This window comes from Mobula hypostoma, chromosome 6 (genome assembly GCF_963921235.1).
Source record: "Mobula hypostoma chromosome 6, sMobHyp1.1, whole genome shotgun sequence".
In the NCBI taxonomy this organism is placed as follows: domain Eukaryota; kingdom Metazoa; phylum Chordata; class Chondrichthyes; order Myliobatiformes; family Myliobatidae; genus Mobula; species Mobula hypostoma.
Window position 1 is genome coordinate 145,336,602 of NC_086102.1, and position 26,509 is coordinate 145,363,110.

Genomic DNA, 26,509 nt, shown 5'->3' on the forward strand with positions numbered 1-26,509 from the left:
AGCTGAGTATTTGTAGCATTTTCTGTTTTTATTTCAAATTTCTAGCATCTACAGTTTCCTTTTGACTTCCATGAGATTTTTTCCTTGCACATAAATGTTCACTGTCAAGGGTTGAGAACGTAGCAGAGTTAATTTAGCTGAGTTCATTTCAAAAAAGACAGGGTTGCCGGCAGGGGAGACCACCAGTAGTCTCCAGAAAATGGTGACATGTCTACTGTAATGGGCCTTTGCCATTTCAGGGAGCTTCCTGTTTCCTCCATGATGGTAGAAGTTACTTAGGCATCTTTTTTTAGGGGTGGGAAGGAGGGATGAATTGTGAGGGTTTGTGATGGCAAGAGCTGTCACTCTATAATCTCACTGGGGACACAGTGTATGAATGGAGGTTTGTGAGATGAGGTGATTTGTTCTTTGGTGGCTCCTTGGTTTTCAGCTTGATGCAATTCCACCCCATTTCTGAAGCTACCACAATGGCTGATGAGGCCAATGTGGGACCCGGACCCTGCCATTAATGGGGCAGCTGATGCTTGAGGCGACGGGCAGATGGATAATTTATGAAAGATGCTCCCTTCTTCCATTTATACTGAGTATCTGAGTTATCTTGAGACATGAACTTAAAGCTCAGTACAATCCTGAACGTTCCTTCTCCGTTTTGAGTGATGTCAGAAACAAATGATGACACTGATTTTTAAGGAGGCTTTTGAGGACATCCTGAATCTTCTGTCCATAGGGCAACCTCGTCCTGTGGCTGGGGTAAAGTAACTCTTTCAGGGGTCGAGTGTCAGCCTACAACAGAGCTAATTTGTCTCAATCTGGGCCTAAATTCTGGGGATGTTGTTCCTCTGCTGAGTTTGATTCACTTATCCTGCCACAGGAATGTCAAAAGGCTACAGGAATTTAGCATGTCCCTGTCGATCGTTACAAATTTTAATCAATGCACCATAGAAAACATCCTATCTGGATGCATAATGCTTTGGTATGGCAGCTGCTATACACGCGACCACAGCACAACATATCATGGAAAACAACCTCCCTTCTATAGAAGTGTCTATATTCCTCACTGCCTCAGTAATGCAGCCAGTATAATCGAATACCCCGTCCACCTTGAACAATCTATCTTCGCCCCCTCACATCAGGGAGGATATAAAAGCTTGAAAACACATTCCAGAGGGTTCAACAACAGTTTCTATCCCACTGTTATAAGACTATTGAATGCTTCCCTAGTATGATAGGATGGACTCTTAACCTCGCAATCTAGCTCTTTATGATCTTGCATCTTATCTTTTAGCTGGACTGCACTTTCTTGTTAGTTGTAGCACTTTATTCTGCATTGTTACTTCTTTACCTTGTTCTGCCTCAATACACCATGTAATGAATTGATCTGTATGAGGGGTAAGCAAAACAAGCTTTTCACTGTATCTTGGTCCATGTGACAATAATAAAGCAATTCCAATTCCAATGTCAACGCACTTAAGGACAACACAAAGATAAATCTCTTGACAGCACCTTAAAGACAATCACTTGACTCCGAGCCATCGGAAGCTGCAGTGTATCCACAATATGAACTGATCTGAAATCCACCATAATTAACATTTATCAAGAGACACTACCAAGAAGGTGAGATAACCAGGAGCTCAAAGAGCTAATTAACTGCAAGTGACGGACATTGTAGGATAAGAAGAACTTGCTGTATGAAGGCCAAGGTCATACTTGACCAAAGACGTCTGACCTAAAGAACGGATGGTGGATAGTGAAAGTGTAGGACAAGGCTTCCCAATCTTTTTAATGCCATGGGCAGATACCATTAAGCAAGGGTACCATGGATTCCACTTTGGGAACCATTGGCTTAGGAGGTCCAAATAATTAATATTCTCCACTACCTTTTCCCTCTCGCCCTTCCCAATCTTCCTACTGACTCCACAAGTTTAGTTAGCATCTAAGAATATCTGACAACCTAGTTTCCCGAGAATAAAGGGAGAAGCTTCTTGTAATCACAGGCTGGGGTGCCTAGATCCAGGGTCACAATCTTAAAATGAGGGGGTGTCAATCATAGCAGGACTGAGATGAGAAGAAACTTTTTCATCAGAGAGTAATGAATCTTCGTTGATGAGACAACAAAAAAATGATATATATTTAGAGCAAAACACACACACACACACACACACACACACACACATACACACACACACTCACAATGCTGGAGGAACTCAGCAGGTCAAGTAGCATTTATAGAGGGGAACAATAAGCAGTTGACATTTTGGGCTGAAGAGGGTCTCGACCTGAAACATTCACTGTTTATTCCCCTCCATTGATGTTACCTGACCTGCTGAGTTCCTCCAGCATTTTGTGTGTATTGCTCTGGATTTCCAGCATCTGCAGAATGTCTTGTGTTTATGATAAATCCTTTGATTTTTTGGAGGGGGGATCAAGAGATATAGAGATGGTACAGGAGATTATGCTGAGGTAAAGATCAGCCATGAAGTTATTGACTGGCAGATCCTGCTTAAGGGTTGTATATTTATTCCTGTTTCTTTTGTATGTAATATCCATGTGTCTGGCCTCAGCACTTTTCCAGTCTGCATTATATATGTATCTGTTTTTAAAGGACAAATGGTACCAATTCCACTGTAATTGAGATCAATCTATCTAATTCATTGTACTTGGTAATGTCACCTTCATTTCCTGCTCTGCCATTTGCTTGGGAGAAACATTGCTTCCCTGAACTTGCATTTAGTGAATTAGTTTTACTGGATTGAAGTATAAATGGTATTCTGGGACCTACGGTTTCTGCAGTCAGACAACTGTAGCTGAAAGCCAGGATTTAGGGCTCCATCCCAAGGGCCTCCTAAATGGCCCCAGACCAAGTGATTAGCTGGAATAATAGCTATACATATGTCACTGTGGAATCACACATCCAAACATTTCTCCTGATATTTCACAGTGTAGTGCCAGAAAAAAGGGTTCAGTCTCTATCTTGCTGCTTCTTAAGCCATGCATTGACTGTGCTGGTCAAATTTCATAAATAGCATTAACATAGGGGAGATTTTATATTAGAAAATGTAAATATGCACCTGTTTTGATAGTTTTCCCATCTAATGTGTATGTGGCCATGAGGTGTGACATACCTGCCTAAATTGACAGTTCTTTGAGTTATATGAGCTGGCTTACAAAGGCTCTCTCTTGTACATGGCAATATAAAGCCATCCCACCAAAGACCTCCCATAGTGCAGAAACAAACAGTGGAAGGATTATCACATTGCTGATGAGAAACCTTGCTGCATGCATTTCCTGCATTAAAATTGGAGACCTCACTTCCAAAATAGCTCATTCTCTGAAGAACAATAGCTGCCTTGAGGTAGTGAAAGCCTACATTTACAAACAAGTTCTTTCTCCTTTCTATTAAATCTATTAGATTCATGCTCCTAGCATTAGCATGCAAAGTCACTAACAAATGTTTCAATTAATTAAAAAAAACACAGGAAGGACATCTGCGGGATGTTCCAAATTGTCCATGATGTGTTTTCATAACTGAATGCAACCAACCTTCATGCAAATAAAACAAATATAGTTAACAGGAACTACCTTTGAAATGTCAGCATGAATGCCCCAGCATCCTTGGTCATATTTCTGGGCATCCATACAAAGAGTGATTCAACCAACTAGGGTTAGGTCACACCATGGACCTGAAAATACTCTGATGTACAGCTCTGTACATTCTGAGTTGGCTGATGAGCTGAATATGGGACCTGTATCCTCTAGCACCAGTGGGTTAGAATGGATTTGTTGTGTAACCGATGCTGTATTCAGTTGCAACTTGTCCATGGATGTAAATGTGCCTGGGTCTCAGCCTCTCCTCTGCTGTCCAGCATTCACACCCTGTCCAAGGTATATCCCCTGTCATATAATATACTCATCTTGTCACTTCCCTGGAATTTCACCCCACCTTTCCGTCCTCCCCAATTCCTGACCTCAATCCAACCCCATCAGCTACTCAATGTCAATGGACTGCCTCTCCATCAATGCCCATCAGCTTTGTCCCTGACTGATCCACTAACTTGTTCGCCATGCTTTCATTCTATTTCCTGTCCCTACGGATGAATCCAACATGCCTACCAGTGCTGACATGTTTTCTTCTTGGACTGACCCCTCATCAACCCACTAATCCAAGCCCCTATCCAGTCTCCTAGCTGGATAGCAGACTAATGACCCTTTGCCAGTTCCAACCATCCAGCACCTCAGCAGGCCCAGACCAATGACTTTTCACGAGCCTAGTTCGTCTTTAAGTACTGATCCCTATTCCTGTGGCTGAATTGCTTTTCCTTGTAACCCCTTCCAAACTTTGAACCATTGTTTAGGAACTGCCTAACATCAATCATGTGTCCACCATGGCTAGCTCATAAGGGAAGGACCGTTCAGCCACCCATTACTCCTTGAATCTTGGGAATCTGACAGTGTAGGGCCTCTGAACCAGCTTCTTGCTGTTTTTGCTGGACCACTGTTTGCTATCAGTTTAACGTTAGGAACCTATCAAAGTCAAACCAAGCAATTATTTTTGAACTGGTTGTATAGTTGGGCCATTGAATCCCTGAAAATGATTCCTAAATAAAAACTGATATTTCTATTTTTACCTTACCGAACTGTGACACCTCACCCATATTTTGTAATCACTTACGCTGCCACACAGCGCGGAATACATACCTTGCCAACAACAGTAGTTTCATCAAATTTACAAGCACGTCCAATAGACTTTTAACTTAGTGTTAAGAGGAATATAATGACTGTAATAGACTTTAAAAAGTTTTTCATCAGGTTGTTTGGGGCAAATGTTCATTTGTCAGGAATGCTGAGGTAGAATTGATGAAGAAAAGAATATGGATTTTCTGCAAAGGATCTCCCTTGTAAAAAGGTGTTACATCAGAACAGATGAAATGGGAGCAGGAGTAGGTCATTGGGCCATTGAGCCTGCCTCGCTATAAGATCATGGCTGATCTGGCCATGGACTCATCTCCACCTACCTGCCTTTTCCCCATAAACCTACCATGCAAAAATCTATCCAACCTTGTCTTAAATATATCTATTGTTCATTGCTCATTGTGCTGCCTCGTGCATTTTGCTGATCTTTAATGGATTTTGTCATTAATTAAATCAGGCATGATCAAGGTTGGAAAGTGGAGCCCTCTGCCCCTGAACTATCTCACTGAAGCACCAGATGCAACTGTAGCCGACATGTTACAGGATGTCCATCATGTTGTGACACTAAAAATCCAGTTACAAAGGTGGGTGCTTTCAAACATCTGTCATTGGCAGAAGCCAACAGTATGGTGTAAAATAATTTTACGAGAACTCAGAATCTAGTGATTCAATAAGTGTTCCCTTTTGAAGTCCCAAGTAAAAAGGAGGAAACATTTTGAAATGAGCATGGCAGGCTTTGGGGGTTGGGAATATTTGCCAATGTAAAAAGCTTTAAAAAAAACAAGGGATTGATGTGACTTGGCAGCTTCTGCCTGCCCCGTTGTGCCTCAGGCTAGTTTTGTAAACAGAACCAGACTGGAAGAAATATTTGTTCGGCATTACTAGGCCGAAGGCCTGGTATGGGTGAAGATTTGTTTCTTTTTTTTAAAAGCTCTTTCTTTTCTGCACTTCACAGCTGTGCAAAGTTTGAGGACCTTCCGGCAGAGCAGTGGAACCATGCCACTGTTCGGAACGCATTGAAGGAACTGCTGAAGGAAATGAACCAGAGCACCCTGGCCAAAGAATGCCCTCTCTCCCAGGTGGAAATCCTGCTTTCTATTGTGATTGTGAAAATAAAATACTGTACTGACTGGAAATACAGAATCGAAAGCCGAAAAAGCAGGAAATGGAAATGCTCAGCGGGTCAGGCGAGGCTGGTGGTGAAGCCGGATTTATGATTCTTGTCAGGTTTTTGGCCATGTACCATCTGGGGAAAATAGACACCTGGGGAAAGAGATAGAGAAAGACCAAAGAGCTAAGGCCGACGGCAGAAACAGTTGATATGGAACAAGTCTAGCAACATATTGATACCAGCATTGCTCCAGTGGTGTTCATTTTGCAGGGGTGACCCAGAGCTTCCTATCGCCTGCCACTTCAATTTCCTATTCCACTACAACTCTGACCTTTTAGTCAGTAGCCCCCTGTCCTGCTACAACAATGCCCAGTGCAAATTTGAGGAACAACAGCTTGTCTTCTGCCAGGGGTTGCAGCCTTTCAGAGTCAACGATGAATTCTCCATCTGTACCAGTCATCCATCTGTAATAAGAGTTCACCTTGTTTTTATTTCTTTTTTCTCTCTCTCTGACCTGAAGCATCGACTCCGTTTCTCTATCCACTGATGCGGCCTGAGCTGCTGAGTATTTCCAGTGTTTTCTGCAGCACTGTTGCCATGTGTATCCTGCTGTGCTTGCATTACTTCCTGTCTTGGACTCTGCTGCTACCATCTTTAAGGCTTTAATCAGAAAATTCACTGCTTCAGGCTCAAGGTGTTGCCATTACTAGGTGGAATATACACTTCCAGTGTGGATTCTGTATGCAGAAATAAATAGGAAATTATGTTTATTAGTGAACTTTAAGACTTTAATCCAATAATCATCTCTTGTCAGTTCTTTCTCTGTAACCCATAATTCAGATGATTACAAAATAATATCACTCCTACATTTTGTGACCCATTTGATGCCCAGTTTTACAAGTGGGTCTGGCCAGGTGTTTTACCAGCTGTTAGTGCTTTGTGGCATTACTTTAACCAAGACTGGGCCTCTGGAACAATTGATGTTGCCATGACAAATCTGCCATGTGCAAGGTCTGGAACAATTAATGCAGCTTGCATTGTAGATCTACAGAAATGCTATTAATGTTGGTGCTCCCAGGATCCAGTAGCCAATCAATTTCGGCCATAGTTTAATTATTAGTTCTTGGCATTGAACATTGCCCAATGAGAACTGACCTCAGATTCACAGGCTTGATATCTGGCAGCATTGTCTGGGCCCATGGTCCAAGCATTGTTGAGCCAGGCTTTATCTCAAGAGAGCAACAGTTGTCAAGCAGTGCCTCATGATATAAGTTTAGTCCAAGATCTCACACTTCGCATATGAAATGACTTTTCAGATCATACCTGGACCTCTTGTACTTTCCCAGAGTGCCAGTTCTAAACGTCACCTAATTAGCCCTCAACAGATTGTGAATCTCTTTGTTCATCCAAGGCTTATGTTCGGGGAAGACGCCTAATGATTTTGTGTTGACGTACTTCATAAAACCAGTGACTACCATGACATGTTTATTCAGGTCCCCTGATGAGTCTTGAACATGGCCCAATCCACCAACTTGAAGCTGAACCATAGCCGCTCTTCTGCCTCCCATGACCAGCTATTTGTTGTCCTTAGCTCTGGTGCCTTGCTCTTTAGTCAATGCCTTTATGAAGGTAGTAGAAGTCTAACTAGATAGCGACATACCCAAAATACGGCTGAGGGATGGAACAGGAGGCATTATTGATGGTAATGTGGTACTGGCTGAGTATATTGGGTCCTCTGGTGCTACAGATGATGTGCTACTGTAGCTGGACAAAGATTTCTTCAAGCTAGCCTGATTGACGTTCCGACAAGGATGTAAAAGTCATCAGAGTAGGGCATTTCTTGTTTGTTAATCATGCCATTCAGTATGTCGAATGCTAGCTTGGCATCTGGCTTTGGTAGTGTGTAAACCATAGTCGGGATCACAGCAGAGAATATTGGAAAGTAGATGGTCCACACTTAATCATTAGATGTTCCAATTTGGTAGAACAAGAGTGAGATGAGACCGCTATGTCCGAGCACCACGGTTTGTTTATCAGGAAGCAGATACCAACACCTTTCCCAATCCTGATGCCATCAACTGGTCCATCTGATGGATTGAGGACTCCTCGGGCTGGAGTTTGGTGTCTGGAGTGTGGGGGACAAGCCATATATCAGTGAAACAGAGAACGCAGCAATCATACCCTCAGGTCCTCTATCTTGCTGGCCAGTGCCTTGAAGATGCTAGGGAGGAGCGGTCATGTTCCCCGTCACTTCGGTGGTTAAAATGAACAAATTCATGAGGGGTGATTTGAATCCATTTGTGAGCTAAGAAAGTAGGATATGGGACAATCAACAGGGACATGAATGAATAGACAATAGACAATAGGTGCAGGAGTAGGCCATTCGGCCCTTCGAGCCAGCACCACCATTCACTGTGATCATGGCTGATCATCCACAATCAGTACCCCGTTCCTGCCTTCTCCCCATATCCCTTCACTCTGCTATCTTTAAGAGCTCTATCTAACAATGAAGGCCGGATCTCACCAGGGAAGAAAAAGTAAATGAGTATGCAGAGATTCTTTAGGTTTGAGGTGAAAAGAAGCCTGAGAAAGGTAATGAGTTCAGCGGTTATGAAGCCCTGTAAAGGGGGGGGTGCGGATAAGAGGGGAGAAGTAGAGCACTGGATCACTGTGAAACACATGGAGGATGTAGGGAGAAGTGAGAAAGAAAGAGTTGCATCTCTTCAGCATCACGCACTGGCGTAATACGTACCAAAGTGCTTTATAGTCACTGCTGTACATTAAAGGTGTGATGACTTGTAGCGTTACAGATGCAGCTGTTAGCATGTGTGCAGTTATCTCCAATAAATTGCAGTGTGACTAAGACCAGATAATCAATTCTAATGACTGAAGTAAAATGGTGGCACAGGTCTGATGGATCCACTCCTGATGAAGGGTCTCAACCTGAAACATTGACTGTCCATTTCTCTTCACAGATATTGCCTGGTCCACTGATTTCCTCCAGCAGTCTGTTTCTGCTCCAGACTCCAGCAACTGCAGTTTCTCTTCTGTCTGTGATGGATAATTCCTTTGCTCTTATTTGGAGTTGTGCAGGGCGGCTTCTATAGAAATATGTGAAAGAAGACAGGGTCCTGGCCTAGTACTGCAACCACCAGAATGTTGCCTGCAACTTCGGTTGCCAATATAGTGTTGTTGGTGGAGCTTGTTCTGGTCAGTGTTTGTGGATGAAGCTTGTATTGGTAGGGTGCTTATGGACAGGGCTACAACAAGGCCTACTGCTAACAGAAGGTCCTGAAGGTAGAACAGCCAAGTGGACCGAACTGTGTCTTGTAAACATGGACATTGTATGAAATAAATAGTTCAAGGGAAAAAGAAAATATAATAAGGGACCTGCCAGTTAGACATTCCGGAGATGCTACCTGTCTTTCAAAGGACTGCAGTTTTATTCAGAGGTAAATGCTAAAGGCAATACCCTAGGCTCTTCAGAAACAATGCACAAAAATACTTCAAAAAGCCTCTTTTTCACTCCTTCCTTTCAAATAACAAGCATTTCCCACTCACCCATTTGGGATACTGGACACATTTTTACCCTGTCCCTCTTCAAAAAGCATTGGTCTTCCCAGCATCAGGCTTGAGCAGTTGTGGGGAAAGAGATCCCAGGGGGCAATGGGGATGTTGTATTTCTTCAAGGAAGCATTGAGCATATTTTTGAATCTTATTTTCTGATCATTTTGGAACTTCTTCCTCAGACAGAACTCAGAAAAGAGTGTCTGTTTTGGGAGTCTGGTATTGGGCGTGCCCAATATAGCCAGATGAGTTAATAGGTGCTCAGTATTAAAGATACTAATTTGAGAGAGGTTGCTGACTTCCTTCTCCTATTGTATTTGGAAGATTTTGAGGAGACAGTGCTGATGGTATTTTCATTACTGGTGCTTATTGTGGGTCTCGGAAGAATATAGGAGGGCAGGCGTCAGTGGCAGGTCCTCCTCAGTTTACCAGTTTCATTTCCATAAACTGTTTGTAATCAGGCAGTTTGCAGGTCAGAAATGTTCTTACAGTTGTGTTCTCACATGGAAGCAGCTGGCAAATCTATTACCCCAATCTCCCAGGCACTTGTTGGAATGCATGGTTGTATGTAAGTTGGGCATTAGAAAACTGGGAAAGACCTGCATGGTTTTAGTGGAAATAACTATCCAGCGTCAATGCAATTTTCTCAGGTGTTGCAAGTTCCGTACCATTAGGGAATGTTGGCAACCTTACTACCAATAATGCAGCATTTCTTGCGTTCTGCACTTGGCCTAGACTTTTGTGCTTAAGTCTCAGGAGTGAGACTCAAACTACAGTTTCCTAATGCAGAAATAAGAAATAAGAAATGGGACCACTTTTGAAGGTGGCCTGTTTAGAGCATAGGAAGAACAGGAGCGGAAGGGGTAGTCAACCAGTATCACCAACAATACAAAAATAATAATTCTGGAGTGAAGTAAGAAAGGCTGTGACTGGCAAAGAGTGATGCTCAAAAAGATGATGGTATTGCAGAAAAAAATTGTTTCTCCCACCCTCCAATTAGTTTGCACAGGATCTTTCAGTCATTATTTTTGGTTGTTACGTACTGTTTTCTTCTCGTCCCTTTCCTTAATAGTGTTATTTGGATTGTCTTATTGTTTTACCCGCTCTGGGACAGTCTTTGCTGCCTCTTGATGTGGTGCAGTCAACCCATGTAACCACTTGAAAGAAGGAGGGTACAATTAGGCTACATTCTAGCTTCTATTTTTATGTCTAGTGTCTGCTAAATCAAACATGGTATTACCCATGACTGCAATCTATGTGTCTACAATTTTACAGCTGAACATACAATGATATCTGAAGTAGTTGTAGAATCAATCCCACAGGAAACTTTCCTTCTGAAATTACAACCTCGTATTAATTAGGCAAGTGGTCTGAAAAGTCATAGATACTGAGCGACTTCAGTGGGGAAAGAGGCCATTCATCCCCTTGAGTCAACCAGCTCCATGCAAGAACAATTCAACTAGTCTCATTGTCCTTCCCCATCTCAGAGCTGTGCAAATTCATTCCTTTCAAGTTTTGCCAGCTCCCTTTTCAATGCTGCAATTGAATCTGCTCCCACTATTTCCCTGGCAGTTACACACACAAAATGCTGCAGGAACTCAGCAAGTCAGGCAACATCTATGGAACAGAATAACCAGTCCATTATTTTTTCCCCTCCGTAGATGCTGCCTGACTTGCTGAGTTCCTCCAGCATTTTATATGAGTTGCTCAAGATCTCCAGCAACTGTAGAAGCTCTTTGTTATGATTCCCGGGCAGTGCTTTCCAGATTCTGCACACTCACTCGCTGCGTGAAATATTTTTCTTCATGTCATTTCTGGTTCTTTTTCTAATCCTCTCTATCCTGTGTCCCCTGGCTGTTTATTCCTCTGCCTACGGGACAGTTGTTTATTATCTCCTCTGTTTATAGCATCATTATTTTAGATAGCTTTATCCAACCCTCTGGTAACTTTATCTGTTATCAGAGAGCAATCCCAGTTTTTCCTGAATATCAGTGTAACTAAAATCCCGCATTGCTAGAATCATTGTGGTAAGTCTTGCTGTAACTTCTTAAAGTGCAGTGCCCAGACCTGGACACAATACTTGTGGTTGTGCCAATGTTCTATAAAGGTTTGTCAAGACGCCCTTTCTCCTTTACTCAGTGCCTGTATTAATAAAGCTCAGGGTTGTGTATTGATTGTGTTTTGCCATTTCAACCTACCCTGCCACTTTCAATGGACTATACACAAATACCTCCAGATCATTTTTGTGTTTGTATCCCTTTTGGAATTATGCCCTTGAATTTATTGTGCCTCTTTCTATCAAAATGTAACACTGAACATGTCTCAACATTAAACCTCATTTACCACCTATCTGTCCGTTTCTCTAAACTGCCTTCAAGTTGAGTAGAATCGTCTCATAATGTGTTCAAGTATTTTATCATAATAAATTTGGAAAATGGGCTGGTGTGACACAAAACCAGGCATGTTGTTGGAAATGAATCTCCATTTGTCTGAAATTTATTCATTCAACTTATCAGTGCAGGACTTGCCTGTAACCAACAGTAACTACTCCATTAAAACACAGGGCCACTTCCCACATCCTCTTCTTTCTTTACAGAGGTTGAACCTGAAAGCTGCCCTGTTTAAGTCATGATGCCACATGTGATTACATACAGATAGGCAGAGTTTGATGTTGGGCTGAGGGCTGGGTCCCAAACTCATTTCTTTTACTGGTATTATGTGAGCTAAGATGTGTGTGCTATAATACTCAACAATTTTAAATTTGATGAGCTCTGAGCCCATCCAGCATAAATTTTTGAATGACTGATAGGACAGGGAAAGAAGATTTTCTTCCATGCTTTACGTGCATCTATGAAGAGTAGATAGAGAAAATTATGATTAATAGAACAAATAACTCCCTTCCAAGGATTCAGTTACATTTTGCCTTATCCTAGGTAAACCTGCACATCGCGTTTCAAAATGTTCCTTCAAAAATATGTTAAAAATAGAATTGTTAAATTGTTAATAAAAGAAAATCCTGGCACTAAAATGTGTTAATAATAATTAAATAGAGGCTGACATCTGAGGTCCAAACAGAGGAATTATTTCTTCATTTATGTGTTCATTGCTCTCTAGACCTTTATGCATGGTATAGTTTCTGTTGGTAGTTGAGGTTTTGACTTGCCGCTGCATCTTTCCAGTGCTAGGGTGAATTTCAGTCTCTCGCTGCTCAGCCTTCATCTTTGCTTATTGATTTTATTTGGATTCGTTTCTAATTTGCGATCCACTTTCTTTTCATTCTCGGTACCAGAGCATGATTTCCTCCATCGTGAACAGCACTTACTATGCCAATGTATCATCAGCCAAGTGCCAGGAGTTTGGAAGGTGGTACAAAAAATACAAAAAGATTAAAGGTAATTAGATTCTTCCAATCTCCACTTATTGTTTGTGCTCAGTAGAAATTGTGTCTCACTTGGACACCTGCCGATAGTTTGTGTTGTGATACTAGTGGGAAGTCCTGGGCTGTTTCATAAGTCATATTTGGTTTCATGTCATGCATTAGATTTGGTAACATACTTCAAAGTCAAAGTAAAGTAAATTAATTGTCAAAGTATGTATATGTCACCATATACTACCTTGAAAATTATTTTCTTGCAGTATATTGTGACGTACTTGTACTTTGATAATAAATTACACATTCGGTTACACTTCCATGGCAAAGAAACAGTTTCTTTCCCACCCATATGCTCTTCTGGGTGGGGATTCCCTTCTGGTTCAGTACGTGATCAATAAAAGGAATGCATGTCCTGTCAAGTTAAAGAGGAAGACAGGATGAGTAAGCGACGCAGACCTTGCCTCTTATTTACCAGTGCTGCAGTGTTTCCAAAACTTAGCAAGCATTATGATGAGGAGCTACTGCATTGCTGTTCGATTGCACTGCATAGGTTAATTAAGAATTTTTGCTCCTCTTTTTGTCGCTTAAACACATTCTGCAAACGAACACACGTACATGCCAGTATGAAATCAAGGCTTTTTCACACCCAAGCTATTGACATAAATAAAGAAGGGCAAATTCTGTTGTCAATGGAATTTATTCTGTGCATAATATCACTAATATTAATTGTAGGAAGGGTGCAGTTTGGATTTGCACTTTAACCCAGATTGTCTTACTGTTGAATTCCCTTTAGACAAAATGAGAGATACTTCACATGTCCCATAGAACTTTTACTCTTCATTCTGGGACCTGCCTGTTACATCTTACTGTATGTGTTATGTGCCTTCCTGTATTCCATTGAGATTTGGATTACCTGAAGCAGTCAGTCCAGGGCACTGGAAGAATACCACCGATGCTGTCTCCACAAGATCCTCCAAATTCTCTGGAAGGATAAGTCAGTCAATGCCAGTGTCCTCTCCCAGGCAAATGTCCTCACCACTGAGGCCATGGTTATTGCCAGCTGGCTACTTTGGGGAGCAAATTCCCAAAGCAAGCAGCCTGTTTTGAGCTCTGTCATGGAAGGAGATTGTCAGATTGTCAGAGAAAAAGATTCAGGGGTGTGTCAGAGCTTCCTTGAAGAAGTGCAACATCCCACTGCTTCCCAGGGACCTCTGGCCCTTGAGCATTCAAAGTGTAATAGGAGCATTCAGGATGGCATCAGGAACCTTGAGTCCATGCATAGGAAACATACAAATGTCTAGTACAAGCAACAAAAGGAAGACACAAACTCACAATGTTTCTACCTGCCCACCTACATCTCCTGCCCCATACTTGGAGGAATCTGCAATTACGGGTTCTGAGGTGGTATGGGTTATGAGATGTAGGCCAATGAGTCCTACATCTCATAACCCATAAAAACACATTAAACACATAAAACAACAGCTAGTTATCATTAATCTCGAGGATCTGTCTAAGAAGATCAGCCTGACAATCCTAATTCTTGTGGTGCAACCACCTATTAAAGTAGTAAGGCCATAGGTGTTTCCAGTCAGTAATTTAATTAGGTGCTAAAGTTAGGCATGTAAACATCCACAGCCCTTTATAACAATAATCCATTTGCATTTTTCAAGTGTTCATTTGACATTTCACCCAATATAGCTGAAAATAGTTTGAATAACTTAAGTGTGCAGTGTTCAATGCTTGTCCATCTTGTTGTCATAAAAATTATATCCAATTTATTCTTGAACATATTTAATGATTTGGTTCCATGATAGAAATTCTACAAGCTTACTGCTCTTTCTCATCTCAATCCTAAATGACTTTCCCTGTATCCTTAAGCTGTTACCACCATTGAGGAACATGTTTTCCTGCATCTGGATTGCCCAGCCCTGTCAGGATTTTATAAGTTTCAATTACCCCCTCTAATTATTTTAAACTCTCATGCTTATAAGCCCATTTGTCCTGATTTCTATACTCCAGTCCTGACAACCTGGAGATAGAGACATTTCCAAATTATTGGCAAGAGTCTGTGTTACTCAACGTTGTTTAATATAAATTTGACCTTTCTTATTGCTGTATTGAAAGGTACAATGTTATCAAGACCATTACATAGCCAAAGTGTATCATCCAGCTTTGTCAGCCCCTGTATTTTCCAACAGCACATTGTTTGTGGCTCCTGTGTCTTCTGGTTACTTTTTGAGAAATCCTCTGAAAATTGAACATTTAAAAAAAAGATATTATATATTTATTTATTTATTGAGATGCAACACAGAATAGGCCCTTGCAGCCCTTCGAACTACAGCCCCCAATATAACTCGAGCTTAATCATGGGACAATTTATAATGATTAATCAACCTACCAATCAGTACATCTTTGGACTGTGGGAGGAAAACAAGTCACCAAGAGGAAACCCATGTAGTCACAAATTCCTTACAGGCCGTGGCAGGAATTGAATCGGGGCCTCTGGTACTGTAAAACGTTGTGCTAACCACTAAGCTACAATGTTGTCTCTGTAGTACAGTAAGACTTTAGTTCTTTGGAAATCCTGATGGTCTGGCATCTGGCTCAGACATTAGACTGGAATGCGAACCAGATGCCAATGCACAAATTGCATTCATATTTCTTATACCTTTAAGTTCACAGATTCACTGGAAAATTTATGATACTGACTGTATAACCTGTAGTAAGAGTGAAATATATATGTGTTTGGGTTTTAGTAGGAATACTAACCGATGGTTTGGAAACTCTGGTGGCATGGCACTGTCAAGGTCCAAAGTATAATGCATTATTGGAGTTTTACAATATTGTTTCCTATTACTTTTCACTGACTCTACAACTATGAATATACTCAATGTGTGCAGAGTATAACTGTGCAGATCTTTCTTTGTCCTGAAATAGCTGGTAACCAAGTTCCAGCCAAGACCTCTTACGCTGTTTTCCAGAGGAAGCCTGTTTCCAGTACACACCTCAGTGCAGGTAGCCCGCTGCATCCACACAATGACATTGACAGCCAATGAGGCTCCACCTAAACAGAAACAACAGGAATTCTGCAGATGCTGGAAATTCAAGCAACACACATCAAAGTTGCTGGTGAACGCAGCAGGCCAAGCAGCATCTATAGGAAGAGGCGCAGTCGACGTTTCAGGCCGAGACCCTTAGATGCTGCTTGGCCTGCTGCGTTCACCAGCAACTTTGATGTATGTTCCACCTAAACAGGTTCATTGGTTGCCAAATCCATCGCTGTTTCTGAACTTTTGGGCAAATCTTCCATTTTCAGTGACACTTGGAACTCATTAAAAATTGAAGTTTTGTTAATAATGAAAAATTGTTTTTAGAATCAGTGATCTTTCTTAAAAATATTAAAACTAACCTCATAAGCAAGTCCCTTGACTTTGACCTGGCAGTCAAAGTCTCCTGTTCATTTGTATGAACATTACTCCTGTTCATTACTACTGTAGTTGAACTAGGTTCAATCCAGTGCAAGTTTAGTAGGCAGGAGTCCAGTGGTAATTCAGCATAGGGGGGACAGCAGATGAAGTGGCAGAGCTGAAGATGACTGTGACTTAGGCCTACTCTAAGTGTTGGAAGCTGTGACTTCTGGAGGTTAACTCACATAAATAACTTCCATGTCAGTGCTAATGTCATGGAAACTCCAAATTATTTGAAATGATGGCGAATTTGCTCAGCAGACCACAAAACTTAAACCCACATTACCTATTTTACCTATCTCGAATTTTATCATAGTCTACAAAGTTATTTCTTTCCGAGCAACTGCTATGAATAAACTCACATAAGCTTATTATGACCATTTCACACTCAGCATCTCCAAAAGCAGCCTGCTTTTGGGACCAAATCTCCAAGTTTGGCTCAAGTTCCACCAAATTCTCAGGGTCCATCTTATTGTTAAGGCATCCATCCAAGAGCCACATAGAGTACATCTTTGCCCTCTCCTATTTCTTCTCTTCTAATGTATGTTAATGTTGGATGAATACCTGCTGTCTGCATTTAGAATTAAGAACAATAAATGCCTCTCTTGATCATGACGTAAATGTGCATATTCCATGGCAAGAATATGTCTTTGATCCTTGTTCAACAAATTACCAAGAAATCATGGAATAGATGAAGAGAAAAAATATCTAATTTTGAACCAAAATATTCTACATATGAATCTAGCTTTTACCTGAGATTTTAATGAGTTGATTCACAGATACTAAGACTTAACTTTAAAAAATTGTAATAAATTGCAAAAAATGTATTCTAAGTAACTTTTAAATAATTTACATCATGTTTACAGCTCTTATTAATTCCTAATGTTTATTTGAACTTTTTTCTGAGAATTCTTTTATTAACATTTTTTATTTTGTATATATTGTTTCCCACACAGAAATAAACATAGTTTCTATTTTTTCCCTTTCCATGAATTATTAAAATCATTTTCTTTATTATTTTCCTCAGGTTCTATGTATTAATATTAATTAATATTATGAAATATGTATGTAAAGTAAGCTAAAGTTGCATTCATAACAAATATAGTCCATTGACTACATCCCTGTCTGATTAGAGTCGTAAGTAATAGTCATAGAACAGTACAGCATGGATACAGGGTCCTCAGCGCAATTTCCTGCATTTGGTTCATATCCATCTAAGCCCTGCTTCTGCATGTATCTATCCAAGTGATTGATAAATGATTTCATGGTCCCTGCCTCAACCACTTCCTCTGGTGACTCATTTCATATAGTCACCATGCTTTGCGTGAAAAGTTGATCTTTAGGGCACTTTAAAATGTTTCTCCTCTCACCCTAAATCTATGGCCTTTAGCCTGGGGAAGAGACTGCCACCATCCACCTTATCTATGCATCTCATAATTTTATAAAGCTCTGTAGGGGGACCTCTTATCCTCCTATGTTTCAAGGAATAAAGACCAAACCTGCCAACATATCCACATAACTCAGGCCCTCCAGTCCTGGCAACATCTCCATCAATCTTTTTCTGCCCTCTTTCCAGTTTAACCACATCTTTCTTATAACAGACCGACCAAAAGAGTACAGTTGTCCAAGTGTGGCCTCACCAATTACCTATGCAAATACAACGTAATGAACCAATTCCAAAACTTAATGCTCTGACTGATAAAGAGCTGAATGCCAATTTTGCCACCCTGTTGACCTGTGTTGGCATTTTCTAGGAACTATACACTTGTGCTCCTTAGTCCCTCTGTTCCATTAGATTCTGTAGTGCCTTACCATTCTTGATACGTCCCGCACCAGTATGACTTTGCTAGGAAATCTTTAGGAATATTTTGTTATTTAAACAGAGTTAGCTTTTGATAAATGGAGAAAGTTTTTGTATTCCTTCCCTTGGAAAGGTAAGTGGATCATAAGACTTCAAGAAGCCTTTTGTGCCTATTAGAGTAGCAGGAATGTCCTTTCATCTATTTATTTATTTGTTTATTTGTTTGTTGCTAGAATTTCACTTGCATATTTATCCTCTTTCTCTTTTACTCTCCCAGAATCAGCACAAGACTGGGTTCCCTCAATGTTTCAATCAAACAGACTATTAAAAGGTATACTGATCCCCACCCAACCTCAGTACCACCCAGTTCAGCAGCACTCACTTGTATTCTGCAGAAAGTTTGTTTATTAAATTGTTATTCTACCTTAAAAATAATATAAGAGATAAGAGCTGGGCAATTAATGAACACTGAATCCACCTATCCATTACTCTACAGTGCCCACAATTGACCATATGCTCCTTATCATAAATGGAAGAAAATGAAGCCATGGCTTGATCTGTGATGTGGCGATAACATTGAGTGTTGGTCTAAAGTGGAATTTAGAAACCTCTCTTATTTTACAGCCTCCCCTGAATAATTTTGTTAGTGGTTTACAAGCAGAATATTCCCTGAACAATTTTGGAGAATGGGGTCAAAACAGATAAAGAAATATAGTGACAAGGGGGTGTCTTTATTTTACAATTTCAACGTGCGTGGAAGTCACATATTGCCCTTAGTCTATGCAAAGCAATCGCTAGATTGTGTCCACTTCTTTAATAATTTAATCAATGCATTCAGTCTATACTAAGTCCACTGTATGTCCTGAATAAAAAATAAAATGCAAGGGAAAGGGTATTTACACAAGAACAAATCTCAGCACAGTTGCCAGTGAATACTTGTTCCAGGTACAAAAACTTTAGAATGATGTCTTGCTGTGAAGTGCATAAAGTTAGTAAGTATAGAGAGAAAGTAACAGGAAAGCCATAGATGTGACTCGGAGGCTGAGGTTCATCTAAGTTGTCAGGATTATGGTAGGAAGTTTGCTTTCCCTTTGGTTCAACTTATCAAAGGATATACAGTAATGTGGGAAAAGATTCTGTTTGCTGCCCTTCGGTTTCATAAACACATAGGCATTACGAAAGAAACATCTTGAGATACATGTAGTTATAACCCATAACAACTTGAACCAATTCTTCAATCATCCCTGATGGGCTCATGTTGCTTGTGTGAGTATTGCTTTGTAATTTGGTCAGAGCTGAGGCAGCCTTCTTAGCGACAGCATTCCTTGCATTGTGTCTTGATTAAATCACCACAACAGTGTCACCTCTACACAAAATAGTTGACGTGTTCCTTGTTACCGCCTCTTCAAAAGCATGGCAGGAGCCATGTTGGCAAATTAACATCTGTCAATGTCTGATCAAACATCCTGCCCATAGGTGAGAAAGGCGGCAGTGAAATTTTCCACCTTACTGCCTTCCACATGCCGGTTGTATAAAGACGAAGCTTTGCTGCATGATCCCAACAGAGGAACTTGGGCCTCGCAAATGAGCACAAACAAGTTCAATTATATTGAGGGGCGATGACTCGGGTGACATGTTAATGTACAACAAGAGTCACGCCAGCAGCACGTAAAAATGAAAATAAAGTTTACTTGGTTTCGCTTCTGAAATGCTTCCATTTGTGCAACAATAAGCTTGTTTTTGTCTTTTCTTTAATGAAGCAGACTCTTTTCTATTACCTTCCAGGTAAAGCCATATAGGGCAATGGTGCCTTTTGAACTTTTATGAAGTAGTTTAGGTTTGTACTGATTATTCTATTCATAATTTTGCTGATGATTACTAAGAGGGTTACATGTTCATCTTATTTTTTAATATAGTGGAGAGAGAAAATCTGTCAGAGTACTGTGTCCTAGGACAGCGGCCGTCCCACCTGACGAACATCAGTCAACTGGCAAATTTGGCAAAAAGCAGCGAGCAGTCTCCGCACAGCCAGCTCCATCACAGTCCACCGATCAGAAGCCAGGCTCCCAGCCTGCAGCCAATCATGAGCCCCAGTCTGTTGTCGCCGCAGCTCAGCCCTCAGCTGGTTAGGCAGCAGCTCGCCATGGCCCACTTGATAAACCAGCAGATCGCTGTCAGCAGGCTGCTGGCTCACCAGCACCCGCAGTCCATCAACCAGCAGTTCCTCAATCACCCACCCATCCCCAGGACTGTAAAGCCCTCCGAGCCTGCCAGCTCCTCGGTCGAGGTCGCTCCAGAGATCTACCAGCAAGTCCGGGACGAGCTGAAGAGAGCCAGCGTATCACAAGCCGTGTTCGCACGGGTTGCCTTCAACCGCACACAGGTGCGTGCATCCTTTTTGCTGTTGGCGGTGAGGCACTGCTGTAAACAAGTTAGTAAAACTGTGAATGGCAATCATGCCTGCTGATGTATGAGGCAGTATAACTCACTCAGAAAGCTTTATCCAGTGTTGGTAAGGGCAAGATCTTTAGAATGAAAGAAACCAATTTTTAAATCAACATTGATCATCTATAACTTTGTCCCAAAATATAAACTAGTATGAAATACTGACTTCAATTTGCTGAGGCTATTTTGAACAGGTGGTATTATATTTTGAAAGTTCTTGATGTTGAAGAAATTCAGGAGCAGAAATGTTGAAGTTGGAGGGAGCATTTTCATTGCCATTAATATCACTGTCAAAGGAGAAGGAAGTGTGAAACACATACTGATAATATAATCTCCCCCCCCCCCCACCCCAGGGTAACGCACAAAATGTCAAAAGAACTCAGCAGGACTCCTCATGAAGGGCCTGAGCCCAAAGTAATTACTGTTTATTTCCCTCCCTAGATGCTGCCTGACCTGTTGAGTTCCTCCAGCATTTTGTGTGTGTAGCTCAAGATTTCCAGCATCTGCACAATCCGTTATGTCTGTATTCCAGGGTGCTTTTTTATAATATATCAGCATATACATTACGAATAAATCCATACTGAACAGATGCAGCCAATGGGAGGCCAGTTCCTTCTTCATTGTTTGCATCTTGCTTCCCTTTTTACCTGAGACAAGTACCACGTAAGTACAGATTCTGACAGTGAAACAAGGGAGACAGTCCTGGTTAGAAGGGCTGGCTGCTTGTGTTTTCTGTCAGTAGGGTTTGTGTAAAAGTATAACTTAATGCCAATGGAAATTGGCTCTTCTGGACAACTATAGAGGCGGGATGGGTGAAATAGGATCTCATTCAAACATGAAGGTAAAATTATTTTAAAAATACGCTCTTTCCATCACCTACACCAACCCTCTCAGGTAATATAAAAAAAACAGCCTGGAACTGTGTAAAGGAGCATGTTACCCATTATGGAGATTAGTTGCATTGGATAATAGTAGAATTCAACCCATCCTAATAGTCTAAATCAATAATGTTGCTGGCCTGTTAATACCCTGCAATTTGAGACACTTATGCTTGTTAAATATGCCGGTAGCTCAGTTCATTCACTCCTATTGCCTTGCATTTTATTATACTGTCACTTACTCTTACAGAGATTATCTAATGATCTTTAAGCCTTATCGTTGACTGGATTCCTAAGGCTATCTTGCAGCACTTAAACACATGAATAGAAAGTTAACCCTTTTCATTAAGTCTCCCCTAACTGATAGGACTGTCTGTCATAAGTGGTCAGGTTGCAATCAAATTCTAGCCCATATTATTAGCAACATACATCAAAGTTGCTGGTGAACGCAGCAGGCCAGGCAGCATCTATAGGAAGAAGCGCAGTCGACGTTTCAGGCCGAGACCCTTCGTCAGGACTAACTGAAGGAAGAGTAAGTAAGGGATTTGAAAGCTGGAGGGGGAGGGGGAGATGCAAAATGATAGGAGAAGACAGGAAGGGGAGGGATGGAGCCGAGAGCTGGACAGGTGATAGGCAGAAGGGGATACGAGAGGATCATGGGACAGGAGGTCCGGGAAGAAAGACGGGGGGGGGGTGACCCAGAGGATGGGCAAGAGGTATATTCAGAGGGACAGAGGGAGAAAAAGGAGAGTGAGAGAAAGAATGTGTGCATTAAAAAGAGTAACAGATGGGGTACGAGGGGGAGGTGGGGCCTAGCGGAAGTTAGAGAAGTCAATGTTCATGCCATCAGGTTGGAGGCTACCCATACGGAATATAAGGTGTTGTTCATCCAACCTGAGTGTGGCTTCATCTTTACAATAGAGGAGGCCGTGGATAGACATGTCAGAATGGGAATGGGATGTGGAATTAAAATGTGTGGCCACTGGGAGATCCTGCTTTCTCTGGCGGACAGAGCGTAGATGTTCAGCAAAGCGGTCTCCCAGTCTGCGTCGGGTCTCACCAATATATAAAAGGCCACATTGGGAGCACCGGACGCAATATATCACCCCAGTCGACTCACAGGTGAAGTGATGCCTCACCTGGAAGGACTGTTTGGGGCCCTGAATGGTGGTAAGGGAGGAAGTGTAAGGGCATGTGTAGCACTTGTTCCGCTCTGCTCTCAGGATGAGGCTTTTCATTCTAGGACGAGGGAGATGTCTTCATTTTTTAAAGAAAGGGGCTTCCCTTCCTCCACTATCAACTCTGCTCTTAAACGCATCTCCCCCATTTCACGTACATCTGCTCTCACTCCATCCTCCCACCACCCCACTAGGAATAGGGTTCCCCTGGTCCTCACCTACCACCCCACCAGCCTCCGGGTCCAACATATTATTCTCCGTAACTTCCGCCACCTCCAACGGGATCCCACCACTAAGCACATCTTTCCCTCCCCGCCACTCTCTGCATTCTGTAGGGATCGCTCCCTACACAACTCCCTTGTCCATTCGTCCCCCCCATCCCTCCCCACTGATCTCCCTCCTGGCACTTATCCGTGTAAGCGGAACAAGTGCTACACATGCCCTTACACTTCCTCCCTTACCACCATTCAGGGCCCCAAACAGTCCTTCCAGGTGAGGCATCACTTCACCTGTGAGTCGACTGGGGTGATATACTGCGTCCGGTGCTCCCGATGTGGCCTTTTATATATTGGTGAGACCCGACGCAGACTGGGAGACCGCTTTGCTGAACATCTACGCTCTGTCCGCCAGAGAAAGCAGGATCTCCCAGTGGCCACACATTTTAATTCCACATCCCATTCCCATTCTGACATGTCTATCCACGGCCTCCTCTACTGTAAAGATGAAGCCACACTCAGGTTGGAGGAACAACACCTTATATTCCGTATGGGTAGCCTCCAACCTGATGGCATGAACATTGACTTCTCTAACTTCCGCTAGGCCCCACCTCCCCCTCGTACCCCATCTGTTACTCTTTTTAATGCACACATTCTTTCTCTCACTCTCCTTTTTCTCCCTCTGTCCCTCTGAATATACCTCTTGCCCATCCTCTGGGTCACACCCCCCCGTCTTTCTTCCCGGACCTCCTGTCCCATGATCCTCTCGTATCCCCTTCTGCCTATCACCTGTCCAGCTCTCGGCTCCATCCCTCCCCCTCCTGTCTTCTCCTATCATTTTGCATCTCCCCCTCCCCCATCAACTTTCAAATCCCTTACTCACTCTTCCTTCAGTTAGTCCTGACGAAGGGTCTCGGCCTGAAACGTCGACTGCGCTTCTTCCTATAGATGCTGCCTGGCCTGCTGCGTTCACCAGCAACTTTGATGTATGTTGCTTGAATTTCCAGCATCTGCAGAATTCCTGTTGTTTCCATATTATTAGCTGAGGGTTAGAATTAATCATTCAACAAAACCTTTCCATTTAATCCTGCCTGTTGTCTATTCATGATCTAGCTTCTGATTTCTAAGTCTATCTTCTTCCTAATGACTTGGCTTCAGTAAATTTTGGAATTGAGTAATCCCTACATCACCACATTATAAAATAACTGCACCCGAAGAGAGTGGAGATAACTTGAACATATATTTGATGACATAAAAATGTGTAACTTCTTAGTTGAAAGGATGAGTAATATAACCGATAAGTCCCGAAGAAAGGTCTCACCCCAAAAGGTCAACTGTTTGTTCATTTCCATAGATGCTGCCTGTCCTGTTGAGTTCCCCCAGCATTTTGCGCATGTTGCTTTGGATTTCCAACATCTGCAGAATTTTTTGTGTTTATGATGAATAATATTATATGATCAGAGGCCAAGATTAAAGGAGTGAGGAACTTTTTGATTAAGGTGCCCAAAATATCTGTTCATTAGATGGAGTGTAGTTCACTTTGTAGCCAAGAGATTCTCCTGATTCTATCATGCAGAGAGAACTTTAATATATGATAATCAATAGATAATATTGGATTTACAAAAAAAATATATAAGCTGGTGGTATTGAGGAAGATCTATGAAAAAAAAGATGCACACCTATTTTAGACAAATGTTAATGACAGGATTTCAAGCAAGTTAACAAGTTTAAGCAATAATTTAATAAGATAATTAATTTTAATACACCATTAGTGATAACACCAGCCTATTGTGAAAGGGTGGTGTCAGTTACTTACTGTAAGCAGACACCACCTACTGAGGGGTTGGAAGTAAAGCTCTCATTAAGGGATAGATCCAATTGTTAAACATAAGGAAAGCATCCAGACTTAATGTGATTAGATTTGTCTGGGATGCAGTTCTTCTTCTTGATTATAGTAAGGTTAGAGTAAGAATTAGGATCTTCATTTGTCTAGGCTGTTCAAATACACTGGCACAGGTTTTTCTCAGCAGTGAAGCCCTGATAAATGTTCAAGTTAGTTTCTCCAATATACAAGTGACATCTCCATTCTGTGGTTACCACTGTTGTCAACTCTGGGTCCAATGACCCCGGGTGGCTCCAGACCACCGACTCCAGTTCCAATGACCCTGAATGCCTTCACACTGTGAATTACGCTGCCTTTAGCTCCAGTTCCAGCCCGGACCTCGACTGCCACCAGCTTCAGGCTGAGATCTTCCTCACTGCTGCTGGACCCCTGTGTTCACCTTCCCCCATTGCCACTCTCCAATTCCAGGTCTCCGAGGCTCCCCCGTCACCTCTTGGGTCCTCGGAAACTCCATTTTTCTCCAATCCTACCTTCCCTGAGCACCCCAACCCTTCCCCTTCCTCTGATGTCACCAAGTCTGATCCCAGCTCTGATCTCTGCCATGTTTTCATCGTTCCCGCTGACCTTTCCCTCTCTGAGGCGGAACATTCCCCTTCCTCTGATGTCACCAAGTCTGATCCCAGCTCTGATCTCTGCCATGTTTTCATCGTTCCCGCTGACCTTTCCCTCTCTGAGGTGGAACATTCCCCTTCCTCTGATGTCACCAAGTCTGATCCCAGCTCTGATCTCTGCCATGTTTTCATCGTTCCCGCTGACCTTTCCCTCTCTGAGGCGGAACATTCTGTTCTCAGCAAGGGCCTTACTGTTGTCCCCCTTTGCCTGTATCTCAGTGAGTTCCGCACCCACCACAATGCTGAGCACGTCTTCTGTCGCCTCTGTCTCCAAGACCAATTCTTGGACAAGTGTTCCCCACCCGTTATCGATGACCCTTTCTCCTGTCTCCAACCCTCCTCCTCTTCCTCTTCCTGGACACCCCACTCTGGTTCTCTGCCTGTTCTGGATCTTTTCACCTCTAATTGCTCCTCTCTTCTCCTCAAACTTTACACTCTCTGAACGCATTGCCCACTCTCACCACATCAATCCCAATGATAGCACCAAACCTACGGACAAAGGGGTGCTGTTGTAGTGTGGCGGACTGACCTCTACCTTCCTGAGGCCAGGCAACAATTCTCAGAATCTCTTACCCACCCCTTGAAAAGGTCACCAATTTGGACCATCTGAAAATTATTTGTGACATCATCACTAACCCCATTATCTCTGGCAACTCTAATCCACTGCCACCAGCTCATAATTCCCACACTGCTCATTCCTATCTCCTACCCAAGATCTACAAACCTGACTGTCCAGGTAGGCCCATCATTTCTGACTGCTCCTGCTCCACTGAACTTGTATCCATGTACCTCAGCTCCATTCTATCCCCTTGCTTCAGTCCCTTCCCACCTACATCCGCAACATTTCACATGCTCTTGATCTCCTCAACCACTTTCAATTCCCTGGTCCTAATCGCCTCATTTTCACCACATATGTCCTGTCCATATGCACTTCTATTCCCCCCATCAAAAAGATCTTCACTTCACAAAAGACCCAACCAGTTCCCTTCCACCATAACCCTCCTTTGTCTGGCAGAACTGGTCCTCACACTCAACAATTTCTCTTTCGGCTCCTCCCACATTCTCCAAAAGGGGTACCTGCATGGGCCCCAGCTATATAGAACAGTCCATGTTCCAAGCCTTCCCTGATCTCCAACTCTTCTGCACTACACTGATGACTGCATTGGTGTCGCTTCATATGCTCATCAATTTCACCAACTTTGCCTCCAACTTCCAACTAGCCCTTAAATTTACTTCTTTCATTTCAGGTACTTCTTTGCCCTTCTTGACTT

At 42.2% G+C, this 26,509-nt stretch overlaps 1 protein-coding gene across 13 annotated transcripts in view; it reads left to right on the forward strand.

Moving 5' to 3' along the window:
* The window catches only part of satb2 (SATB homeobox 2), a 218,051-nt gene that overhangs the window by 52,770 nt on the left and 138,772 nt on the right, over positions 1 to 26,509 (forward strand). For 12 of the 13 annotated variants that reach the window (XM_063051920.1, XM_063051915.1, XM_063051914.1 and 9 more), the window contains 5 exons: positions 5,147 to 5,273; positions 5,645 to 5,768; positions 12,657 to 12,759; positions 18,286 to 18,339; positions 19,925 to 20,391. In XM_063051920.1, coding sequence (XP_062907990.1) covers positions 5,147 to 5,273; positions 5,645 to 5,768; positions 12,657 to 12,759; positions 18,286 to 18,339; positions 19,925 to 20,391 — 875 coding nt within the window. The remainder of the gene's footprint in view (positions 1 to 5,146; positions 5,274 to 5,644; positions 5,769 to 12,656; positions 12,760 to 18,285; positions 18,340 to 19,924; positions 20,392 to 26,509) is intronic. The other variant, XM_063051913.1, reaches the window with a different exon arrangement.